Genomic DNA, 13,282 nt, shown 5'->3' on the forward strand with positions numbered 1-13,282 from the left:
ATGTACGTATATTATTAAATATATATATATATATATATATAAGGGGGAAAGAGCAAAAAACATTATTTATTTTTAATCTGGTGAACGTTTTGAAGATCAACTTCGTTTTTTTAAATGGATAAATTCCTCCTAAGTATCCAATAAAAATAGTAACTCCGAAAAACGAAAAAGATCTTCATTTCTGTTGAGTTCCATCGACGGAGATTGTCAATCCTCGATCATTTTCCTTTTATTCGTTTACTTTTTTTTCATCGTGCACTATATTTTTCATTTGACAAATTGCAAAAAGTTTCTGCTGCACAATGAACATTTTTGAAAATCTTGTCGCACATGGAAGTATAAGCGGGCGTCCGCAATTCCGTTGAAAAACAGAATTTTTCTTAACTAGCATAACCGATTCCCAATAATCTGAATATCAAATTAATCCCTCTCTTTGTGTTATAAGCCTTGCTATTTAATAAGTGGCTCTTTACGTCTTTAATCAGACTGAAATATTAGTAGTAAAAGAAACATTTTAAATGATAAAATTAAATTGAAAAACTTTTACGTATATATGTATAGATTCTGTATACACAGTAAGCCACGGCCAGTAATACTTTTAGCGAAAATGGCATCGAATAGTTTATTGATGTTAATGGAAAACTGAATGTACTATGTAAACAGCATTGTATTATATTTTTGAATTTGTAACAAAAAAAAGATTTAGAAAGTATGTATTTATGGTTATTGTATTAAGAGATACCAAGGAGAAAGATTAATATATCTCGAGAAGAAAGAATAAAATTTGGTTTTTTAATGATAAAGAAGGTGTGAATCATTTCTATACCCAAGTTTTCGAATTCTAACTGATTAATTTCGAAACGTCGAAACGTAGAAACCCTTCGAAACCCAAGAAAATTTCAAGCTTCGAGAATTCGAAACTGCACTTTTTTGTGATTCAAAATTCTCAAAACCCAAGTAAGAGAAAATATAACATCGATAAATGAACATTTCTGTTCAGGCAAATATGATTGAAAATAATTCGATCATTCTTCCGAAGAAAATTGAAAGATTAAAGAATTTAATTGAAAAGGATAAAAAATTATTTCTTCTAAAATATGAGCATGAAAAATTGAAACAAGAAATGGAGATAGAATTTTTGAAAAAAATAATATGAATTACAAATTCGTAAAGCCACCACTGAGGCAAATTTATAACTGTTTATGCAGCACAGAGTAAATGAGGCATTACTTCCGCGATGTCTGAATCAATTTGAATGGGTGATGGTAATCATAATACCGTAAACAAGAAAGTAATTGTAAGTGCGGTCAAATGAGCAATCCGCGGTTATTAATTTTTGCAAGTTCTTGGTGGATTGTCGGGAAAATTCCATGAAGAACTGTTTCTTTGTTAAATCTATACCTCCTTTTGAATTCATATTCATTATAAAATTCAAAAGGATTTTCTTTATTACGAATATACTTTTTAACAATTCCGAAATTAATGTCCACCCTATCACCCTCACTATCATCAGTATCGGTACTGATATTAAAAATACTTTCAATAATAGAACTATCGTTTAACTCCATTTTTTAACACAAAACTATTAACAATTAACTTAATTAACTCGAATAAACACAATTAATTGAATTAAAATGAAACACAATTTGAACTATATAAGAAAATAGAATAATATTATTTGTAGCTGAATATATTGTTTAACTATAAACAATATAGATTTATGCAAACATTTTGTTGAAACTTCAGTTCTTAAAATAAATCATTAAAACAAAACAAAATCAGTAGATAGTTCAAGTTTCGAGATTTTTGGGAGTCCCGAAATCTTACAAAGTTCGAATTCGAGTTTCGAGAAATAAAAAATTCAGTTCCAACCCACCCTTAGATTAAGAATTTCATTTTCACCTAAAAAATTCAGTGTAAAATTGTTGATAACAAAAAAAATATTTTATTAACCGTAAAAATCATGTGTACTTCTCTAGCAAATCTAATTTATAAAAAAATTTTGTATTTTGTCCGTTTAAGTATACTGATCCATTCTCCAATGATTTGTGTTCTAACATTTCTCATACTTCGTTTTCTCTCTATCCTTCGACCTACACTTCCTTCTCACTCCTTTCTACTGGTTCCATTTTCTTGCTCCGCTGTTCTTCTTTTTCCTTAATATCTGTTGTCATTTTCTTGCTTCCAACAATTCTCTTGTATTGAAATTTTGTATATCAATTGCAATAACTCTTAGATAGAATTGTTTTCTACTAAATAACAGAATTGTTTTCCGGAAGAATAATAGGGTAAGGAAACAAGTAAGTTTAAATTACTTATAGTCCAAGATAATTTATTACTGTAAATGCAGTTTGAACATGTGAATATTAGAATATTCATAACTGAAATTCAATGTGAAATTTCATCGTTACAGATATTTGAGATTTGAGATTTTCAACGATCAAATACGAGCTTAGTAAAATTAACTTCCAGTCTTGTAAATGAGAATGTATTACAAGGCTCTAATTAAAGGTCTAACAGTTGATGTATCAGTTAGTTTCTTGTTAAAATAAAGATCGCTCTTATTCTCACTCATCATGTACATATACTTACAAGGAAAGGCACGGAAGTGTCACCCTCTGATTAATTACAATTTAATTGTGATCTGGATTCTATAGTTAGATTAGGTGCCCAATTTTTATAAAAGTTTATCCTAAAGAGAGATAAGACTTGGCTATTGAAAAGGCTTAAGACTCTTTCTACAGGCTCCATTCTGGCTCTAAATGTTCATTATATTATGACCATAGGTGTTTTCTCGCTCAAAACGTCCGCAAACGTTCCGTTGGTGAATTAGCGGGCGTGTGCACGGGATATAAATAATAAAAATCTGCGAAACTGTAGGAGGCAATTTCATAAATATGTGTACCAATGGATTTGAAATGAATTGCTCATCACTTTTTGTCATTATATAAGTTTGAATAAGTTGTAAAATAAAGTTTAGGATATTGTTTCGTTATAAATAAATTGTATTTTAGACAATTTATTAGCACCATATTATTGTACATAAACACCATGAAACTCGCCCATTATAAGTTTTCATGTATCTCCTCTGATTTTCGAGATAGTACTTCCGGGTCGAAACTTTAAGGGGTGGTTTCAACCAAAAATTGCGTCTCAACCGATAAAAAAAGCATGTGTCCCTTTTTTGCCTGCTTAACATACGTAAGAAATTTCCTCAATATCGGAGGAGGCCATTTCCGTACCTTTCTTTGTTAGATGTATTTCACCTTTGCTTACTATGTTACAATATATTTATACAAAAGTACAGAACAGCATCGATTAGTTGAACAATATTCAAAGAAAAATTTTATACAATGTAACTAAGTCCAGACTCGTGTATATGACGTTGGTGGTTATACTTAGAGGTATACAAAAAATTCCAATCAAATTGGATCTGTAATAATAATAATAACAATCTAACGAATATTCCTATTTATAACAAATTCTTGAAACTTTTAATTGCGATTCTTGTAATTGTCTGACAGCATTTATTCTATAATGCATACTTGGAATAAATTAACTACATGATACACCAGAATACATTACTTTCACAAGAGAACAGGAAATATTTCTGATTTTTATATATTTACACCGCTTTTCATTTTATTTCATAGAAATTGATAATGTTTTCCTTCTTCTTGAAAAATAATATAAAGTTCAGAAAGATTGGAAAAGTTGAAATTTCTTGTGTATTGTAGTACCATTTTGAATCTTCGAATATTGTTCTAAATTTGAATTAAAACATTGTTTTTCTTATGATATTTATTTGAGATCTTCTGCCAATTTTATTAGAAGAAATTTCAGTTTACATAACACTGTAATAAATCAATGGTACGAATCATTCATAACCAACAGAACGTAAGTATTACATTAGCATCAGTTTTCAACGTTACCGGCAATTATTTCTACTAATAGTTCAAATATTGTATAGAATAAATATTCTGAAATAGTATTTCAAGTATTAAACCTACGTAATAAAGTTTGTAGTAATACTAAGCAAAAATAGGAAATAAAAATGTTTTAACATATTGATATTGCAATTAAATACATGTTATTTGTTTTGTCTTAACTATCTTAACGTCTCCATTACTTTCACTGCTTTTACATTTTCATTACCAACTTTATAGTCTGCGATTTTTCTAAAAATAATAAAATCTGTCTTCTTCAAAAAATAAGGAGAAAAAATAGGAGTACATTAATTATAAAATTTACTCTTTTTTGAAGTAAAAAAAAGCTTCTTACTACATTATTCACTATCACTGAAGGTAAAGAATATGTTTAAGTAGTCAAGATGAATGAGACTTGTATAGTTATACAATGAAAAATGATTTCCGGTAAAAGTTTTACTTAATAAAATAGTATGCTATATATTCGACAATTACAACATATTAAGAACGACTGTTTCAGAATCATGGTATTATCCTTAATTAGTCCAAATAATCGAGGTTCTGTTGTAGCTTGAGATCTCTTTCTCTGTTCTAAAATTACAATTTCACACACTTGATTCCAGTTGTCATTAAAGTGTAAAGTTCAAAGAATTCTTTCATAAAAGAGAAGGTAAGCTTGACTTTGCAGTACAGTTGTTTCGTCCACTTCTGTTACTCTACAAGAGAAATTTTTACACGTTTAGTATGAAATCTATATATTAATGTATAGCAGACCTGGATATTATTTGAATAATAGTGTACCATTTAATTAGGCAGTAGTTTAAAATAATTTATATTAATTTATTCCATGAGTAAATCATTCAATTCTAAACTATTTACAATCTAGTGATATGTATTTTTTTTTAAATTTTTTAAATTATATGGGATTTTCCAAGGGTAAAAGCAGTATGTATAACATTCTTGTTATAAGTAATCACTTTGAACAACGAATTAGTCTGAAATAATTTGCTTTGTTCTGATATATAATAAGGTTACATTCCCTATTTTCCTATGTAAAGTTATTAATTATTTAAAATTTAATTTTTTTAATCGTATTTAAATAATTGATATACAGGTCTGAATACATTTAAATAAATGAAAATAAATTCGTTTAATTGACTTAAATTGAAGAGGAACAAGTTAAATTATTTACATTTATATGTAATTTCTTTTTACAAATTAAGGGTACTTTTATGCGGAAATTAAAAACATATTTCGTTTGCAATACTATTCAAATTTTACTTTCTCTGTTAACCATAGTAACACTTAAATTTTCCACAACTTTTGAGGAGTTAAATATACCAAATGAAAAAATATCCCTTTTTAACGATGTAAGTAAAGGATATGCATTATATATTATTATATATAATAACTTTAACGTTTTATCTTCAATATTCTCCACAGAATAGAAACCTCTCGCTTTTAGAATCTATTATTTCGCGATTTAGAATATTTGTGGAAATGCCATTACCCCTTTGGTTCGTTATCGTACTATAACAACCCTCTTCTCCACAAATAAGTTGAGTTCTTGTTTATGCTAAACAATAATGTACGCTTTCATATGTATATGTATGGCAAGTAAAACTTACTTTTATATTAGTAGCATTTAACACTAAACATACTACGACCGGTCAATGACCGGTTTTGCCGTTCTAATTCCTATCTCTCTGAAGGGTTCGGTAGGTTTAGTGTTAAGAAAAAAATGTCTTCTGAACTTCTATTGATCATTAAACCTGATAGTTGTGTGTACGTTTACTTTAAAAAAAAAACTATTTCTCTGAGAGGGGAGTAACCAGGGAGGGTGTCATCAATTATTCGCGAATTTTTGTTATTCAATGCCAGTCTTAGAATGCATTCGTCATATAGATTGAAGGAGTACTATATTCCTGAAGTTGAATATGTAAAATAGCATCATTTTGCGAGAGTCCAGTGAAAATTTGTACAAAAAAAGAACTAATTAATATTAAACATAATTTTTCCTTGTCGGGGCGTGAAAATGTGATTCATGTAATGTTATAATTTTTTACTCGACTTACATTTGGCAAATGTACAAGTAACTCTATTCTATACCGTGTTCACATATAAGTACCCTTAATGGTAGAAATTCATTAATTCAATATGAAGGTCTTTGAAGAATACGCACCTAGAATCAGAAACGCAATACCACTTCCCTGGTGGAGGTTCCATTGTAGTTGCAAGACTTGCTGCACCTTCTTCGCTTTCAGAATCTGAACTCTGAGAAAGCGAACCTTCTTCAGTCTCTTGAACATCTTTAGGTGGCAAAAAAGACCATCGAGGATCATCTGATGTTAATGGCAAACGTGACTACAAAAACAATATTTATAAATTATAAAATATTCAAATTTTTGTATCTCAATTAAATGACTAAGAAACATATTTTTTTTTTTATTATTTTCGGACATATTCACACTATAATAATTAGCACTTGAATAATTACCTTTACATATGCAATGTAATGTCCACCATGAATAGTTCCACTGTGCTCAACGACTCCATAGAGTGCATATATTTTAGCTTTTTTATGATTCTTACAAATGGGTGCTAGATCAAGCAGTATTGGAAATGACACGTGCCTCGATACTTTACGAAAATCCACTCGTTGTGCTTGAAATCGTTTAAGGTGAAGTATCAAAACCGCAGGTACTCGGGATATCAGATACTGCTTCGTGCTTGGCGTACATACCATTTTGCAGTTTTCTTTCACCTGAAACAGCAACAATATAAACCTTTGTTTGAATATTTTACAATGTCTTGTACTCGACTGATGCAAAACATATGCGTTGTTTGGTAGTTTTACTTTGAATAACCTGACTGTTTTCTTTTCCTTTAAAAAATGTGGTATTAGGTTATTGCGCATAAGGCGGCCGATATTTTTGGAATCACTTTAAACTAACTGTATTGAGACAAATGAGTTTACACAGATTCTATACGCATTAATACAAATATATTTGTATAATTATTATAGGAATTTTTTATCAAAAGTGTAGATGAAGCTTGATAAAGTTTAACTATGAGTTGAATTTATCTAGTTTCTGTAATTCAATGAAATTACAGAAGCTAGTTAAATTGAACTCAGATATATTGTCTACTTTAAATCATTTTTATATAGTAGTCAGCCCATTTTACTTTCATAACAAGTAAATACAGTTAGTTAACATACCGAGTTAATAATTTACATTCATGAAAGTATAGCTAAGAATAGATGTTACTATAATTTGCCGTTTCATATTCAACCTAAATTTGCATTGTTTATACTTGTAACTTTGGTAAGTTTGAAATAAAGTACTTAAAATTTGTTATAAATTTGAATAAAAATTAAAAACTTTGCTATATGAGTTTAAGTTCAAGATTAAAATACCAACTCAGTTTTAAAATTCTTATTTTGTAGTTCTTGCTATAAAATGATTGCTGACAAAAAAAATATCTACTAAATATTCGTGCACATTCCTATATTGACGTATTTTGAAACACTATTAAACCCTACTTACAAAAATAAAAATTACTCTGAATCTATCTATTTTTAATAAATGTACCTAAATAATATACCTTTTTCTCTGCAGCTGTGCAAGCTTCACAGCTAACTTTATTGCTACCACTCATCAGCTCTAAGGCCGTGAATTGATTTAAACAGGATTGTATTGAACATTCTCCTTCCTTAGTAGTATATCTAGTAGGTGATGCCAGATTGCCAAGGCCCATTTTCGACATTCCATAAGAAATACCATTGGTTCCATTACAAACCTCATTTGAATATTCCAATGCTTTTCTTCTTACTTTTCTATTGTTTAAAAACATGTATCATTAAGTGAAAACATAAAACAATTTATGTAGAATAAATTGTCCTTTAATGTGAGAATTTCGATTTTTTTTTTCTAATTACTACATAAGGTAAAATAGTACCGCTGATTCCAAATAGCATTCTCCTGTTCGTTATGAGCAATAGATTCCACCAGATTCAGTCTAGATGTTGGTCTTTCCATATTCTCCACCATATTTTCACTATTTTCAAGAGTGAGAGTGGAACTATTGGGACATTTCAAATCTGAATTCATTGTTACGGTAGTAGACTGAGTTCCAGTCTGAATTCCAATTTCATTTACTGGACTCTTGAAATTATTTACTCTATCCAAAACTTCTGTCTGCGGCAGACTTTTTATACAAATGTCCGGCGGTATTGGACTGAAGAAGTGAATGAATCACTGAATTAAAAAAAAATACATACATAATAGAAACTCGTTTTCTTTAATCTAATACAATTAATATACCTGTGCAATGAGTTTGTATTGGAAGGGTCTTGAAGTTGTAATGGAGGAAGATTGTCTATTGGACTCAATTGTAAACGATTATATAATACTATTTCGTTCATTGGTTTATCTGCTTTCACTGGATCAGTCGAAGGAGAAGCAGGACTTGTTAGAGTAGACTGCTTTTCCGAGCTATAACCAGATTCGCCGATTTCTGGAAGAAAGGCTTCAGTTTCTACATTGTCTTCTACATCTGCGTCGCTCTCCTCTGCAAAACACAAGATAAATTTTGAATTTACATTAAAAAGATTATTTGATATTATTTTGGATCAACGACAGGTAATATTACCATGCCTTACCTGATTCAAGTATACTACTGTTATTGTCTGTAACAGTGTTGCTTCTGTTAGCTGGTGTTTCATCGTCAAAGTCAGGAAAGTCTTGTCGTTTAAGTTTGCGATTTTTCCGAGCAGCTATCTTCTCCTTCTTCGTTTGATATTTTGACGGTGTATGTGAGACATTATTTCCCAGCATGTCAAAAGTATCTTCATAAACACCATGCTTCCTTCTTAAATAAAAGCAGTCAGAATAATATCAACCAATTTTATAATCATTACTGTATTTTAATTTGTGTTTGAAATTCGAAAATAAAATCGCTTACTTTAAAATTGGTGGTTGCGGTTTATCTGCCATTACTGGCAGGCTTAAATCTAGGAAGGGCTCTGTACTCTGCGAAGTATGATTGCATTCAAGGCATTCCAATGTAGAAACTAAGATTCCACGAAAAACTGGTTCTGGGCCAAGTAACCTTGCACTTGCTTGATTGCCATAGAATTTTATACGAGATTTCAGACTCTTTTCTACTTCTTCCGGATTTGTTTTTTTATTTAAGCCAACCTCTTTTAGAATTATGCTTTGGTATCTCTAAATTTGGAAAGATTAAAAACAGGAATTCTTAAAATCTACAATGGAGATGTATATATTATTAAATCAATAAATACTACGCGTCTACAGAAACATTGAAAAGTATAATTGAAACGTTATTATCCTGTAGTAGTTAATAATTTAAGAAGAAATAGTTTTTAAAAATCTATATATTTCTGCTATTTTAGTAAACATAACTAACATTTTATTACTATTTATAATGTTTATTGAAAAACATGATATTAATCTGTTGACTACAAACGTAAAATGAATCTAAAACGTGAAAATCATACTAAATGATTAGAACTCATACAGAAACATATAGTTTAATGTTTTTTTATTTGATATATAACACAGATATACCAAAAATTTTAGTCATAGTCGATTAAATAAAATTTGTAGTTAAGTATAAGATTTAGCTCTCAGTAAAAATCGTACACGCTATTAAAACTATAAAACTGGTAAAACCTTGATTTTTCTTTTTCAATAATACCTAGAAACAAGTAAATGTAATTGAATCAGCTATATTCTGTTTGTACTGCACGTTATTTTGCCAAAATAAATAATAAAGTGTGTATCACAATATCACTATAAAAACAGAAAAAGTTATAATGAAATTAGCCAAATTGTTAATCAAAGCAGAAGCATAGTCCAGTAGAGAATAAACCGATATAAAGAAGACCGCTTATAAAATAAAATAAAATAAAATAAAAGAAACATCAGATTCAAGAGACACAGACCTACGCGAGATATGATTGCTTTTATATCTTTATATTTATAAATAAAATAAGGATATATACATAAAAATAAAAAAATTGTGTAATATATTTAAAATATAATAATAATACCGTTTTTATTCAGAATATGTATCATAGAATCATAAAAAGACGAAAATTCATCATTTTGGATCAGGACATACGGTGTACGTCGGTCGGATCGGAAGGATTAATAAAGTTTTATTTTCATGTGTGAGGCTTGTCTCTAAATTTCTTTAAAAAATACGAGATAAGTTTTTGGCCAATCCCAATAGTGATGAAAATATTCTTGTACAATTAAACTAAGAATTTTCAGCTACGTTAATTTCCAGAACGGGAACAATAATTAAACGACTGCATGAGGCTTTGCGAGAAAACCAAGTTCAAATAAGATTTTTAAAGTAGAAATCTTACCCTAAGGTCCTCGTTTCTAACTAGTTCTAAGAGATGCCTAAGAAGTTCGTGCGAATCATGTTGTCCTCCATCCATACATTGCATTGTTTTCTTCTTAAACGAATTTAACAATTCTGATGGACGATAAGACTGATGTCCATTTGAATTTTGCATTTCAACCAGTGTCTTGTGTAAAACTGAAGTAAAGTTGCCCCAACTGTCTAGACTACCTTCTATAGGTGGCTGAAACAGTTATGTTTTCTTAATACTCGAAGTATCTCGAAAGAAATATTCTATTCTCACAACATGACCAAATGGAACTAGTTCACAAAATTCTTGACTTTCAACTATAACTTGTTCCTGGTAATGTTATTTTTTTTGTGACAGTGTAGTAACTTTTTATTATAATATACTGATTACATTTTAATTATTGAATCTCCAAATTGACTTACTAGTTCATCTTCTTCAGAGTTATTGGCAAATTTATATTTTCCCCCTGGTAGAACAAACTTTTGTCCAGGAAGACGAAGATCATTGAGAACTTTCACTAAGAAAGGAGTCTGCGCTAAGCATTGTAGAACTGCATTGAAAAAACAAGTATTTCCCAAATTTGTTAGACCCTGGGACAGTAAAAATTTTATGCATTCTAATTATTGTGCAATAATGGTATACAGTACGCATATTAATTGTTTAAAATAACCTTTTTGCTTATTGATGTATGTTCTCAAATTTTATTGAAACTGATAAAATAAAACATTAGTAAACATAGAATATACATACTCCAACTTTAGGAAGATTATTTGAAGCTTTTCCTTTGTCTACATCTATTTCTACAGTCTCTTTCTGATGGTGAAACAATGCACTATTAGTTTGCATTGAATAACACTTTACCATAGCAGCACGTTTTATAAATTCAACTGGCTCTTGAACCTTCTTCCTAAAAATAAAAGTATTTATTTTCAAATGTAGAAGGGGACCACAATTTAGCTTCAACCTTTGGCTGTAGAATGAAACAGTTTAACTGATGGACTAGATAATACACTGCATTTTACATTATGAAAAATCAGAATCGAACTAGAGTTCCATCATGTACTTGGGTGAGTATGACATGAATTCAATGAGATAAGTTTACAAAACCTTGCAGTATATAATATTGCTAGGTCAAATAATTATTAGCAAGTTATAGTGTTACATGCAAATATGTTTGGAAATGTACATGTCTACATTTGTTTTCACACATACCTACAGTCAATATTAATTTTTGTATCACACCGATAACACCAAACACTCCAATAAAGAATGTCTACAGCTATGGAATGACAATCACTATGAGGTTTCTTATAGTGTTCAAACGCATGTCCAAAGTCTTCTCTTCGACAACCTTGGTGACCACATTGTAAGCAAATCAATGCTACAGAACTTTCTGCACAATCCTGAAATTATGTATACCCACAATTATGTATAATTATCTAATATTAATATAAAATATTTATGTAATATATAAGAGAAATACCTCTTCATTTGTTTTAAAAGAATTACTTTTATTTTTCTTACAACCTGGGCATTCCTTATTAACCCCCATCTTATTAATATACTTCTTAAGTTTATTGAAATTCACTGCTTTTGTGATATGTGGACATTTATCATCTGTGACAAAAAATCTATGTAATATTAATAGTTTTAAGTGAACTATTAAAACAATATGATTCTACAACTGCAACTGCTGTATATTCTTGTTTTTTTTAAATGTATTAGGGATAGCTTTTAGAACAATGGTATTAAGCTGTCAGGTATGCAATATATATGGAAATATAATAATTCAAAGATATTAATGCCAATTTATCGATTTCTCCTCAATCTGATATTAAATCAAATATGTCCAATATTTTGAATTAGATTTTTAACAATTGCAACAAAATTGGATATTGTAAATATTTTATAGATTTCACGTGTCAGTTGATTTTTTATCCGCATGTTTTAAATATTTAAATTCACAATACTTAAAATAGAAACTTGATACTGTGTCACATGGTGCAAATTATTAAATTAAATTACAAAATAATTATAAAATAATCTAATACATATTACACTGATTGAAACAAAGTTTTCTGTATCTTTTCCAGAAAGAACGGTAATTTGATGTAAGAGTCGGTTTATTCTTTACAAAATAATTTTCTAACCTGTAGTGTTGGATTCATCACAAGAATCAGTTGAACCATCGATCAGCTCTTCGTTTGCGTCTGGTTGTCGAATGCGTTTCTTACTCATCGTAAACAACTGCCAAATCGCATCGAATTCAACTGCTACAATTCTTTTGTCTGCTTTATTCCGTACCAATGACTTAGTAAATAAAAAAAGAAACGTACACTTGGTTATACGGAGAGTGTCTCAAAAAAAGTTCCAGTTAACCACAGCGAGTTTTAAAGATAATATAAGTATTGTATTGCACTTTTATTTCAGTACAATTAAAAGAGTTTCTAAAAATTACTAGATCCAATTTTTATTATTTAAAATATCTTAAGACAAGTAATATTTCTAAAAATTACTGTCACTTATTATTGCCTATAGAATTTATGCCCCTCAATATTAGTCACTAACTATTTGCAAAACATAGAAATAATGAATAAGCAGGGCTGACAATGTACTATTGAAACTTGTCGCAGCACAATGGCGACTCTATCGTCATGCGATAGGCGCCTCAATGGTCTATTCTGTTCCAGCCAAAGCTTGCCTATTGCTTGACTATAAATCTCTTATTTTACATTCTCTCAAATGGAATGCATTCTGAAAACATCATACCTTTATTATTGTTAAATAATCTACTAATTTCTTTTTATCTTATTAGTATACAATAATCACGAAAAAATTATACATGTCAACTTTATATATATACATATATATATATATATATATATATATATATAGATGTGAAATGGACAAGTCCCTTGTAGCGAATACTCTAATCATTAAAGTCTAATAT

The 13,282-nt window shown here is 29.4% G+C and overlaps 1 protein-coding gene across 2 annotated transcripts; it reads right to left on the minus strand.

Annotated features, from left to right (window-relative positions):
- Positions 1-4,569: 4,569 nt before the first annotated feature.
- Positions 4,570-12,737, minus strand: LOC107189727 (ubiquitin carboxyl-terminal hydrolase 45). Of its 2 annotated transcripts, XM_015578333.1 has the most exons (14): positions 12,483-12,737; positions 11,816-11,949; positions 11,545-11,735; positions 11,083-11,239; positions 10,755-10,922; positions 10,324-10,545; positions 8,892-9,154; positions 8,590-8,798; positions 8,252-8,498; positions 7,887-8,165; positions 7,533-7,764; positions 6,424-6,690; positions 6,109-6,290; positions 4,570-4,642 (listed from the first exon to the last, which is right to left on the minus strand). In XM_015578333.1, the coding sequence occupies exons 1-14, from the start codon at positions 12,568-12,570 to the stop codon at positions 4,570-4,572; spliced, it is 2,712 nt and encodes a 903-aa protein (XP_015433819.1). In that variant the 5' UTR covers positions 12,571-12,737. The 2 variants fall into 2 exon arrangements, with proteins under 2 accessions (XP_015433819.1, XP_015433818.1); XM_015578332.1 differs by lacking the exons at positions 11,545-11,735; positions 11,816-11,949; positions 12,483-12,737 and having other exon boundaries at positions 8,590-8,795; positions 11,083-11,225.
- Positions 12,738-13,282: the final 545 nt, after the last annotated feature.

The sequence above is a fragment of the Dufourea novaeangliae genome, unplaced genomic scaffold (genome assembly GCF_001272555.1).
Source record: "Dufourea novaeangliae isolate 0120121106 unplaced genomic scaffold, ASM127255v1 scaffold162, whole genome shotgun sequence".
In the NCBI taxonomy this organism is placed as follows: Eukaryota; Metazoa; Arthropoda; class Insecta; order Hymenoptera; family Halictidae; genus Dufourea; species Dufourea novaeangliae.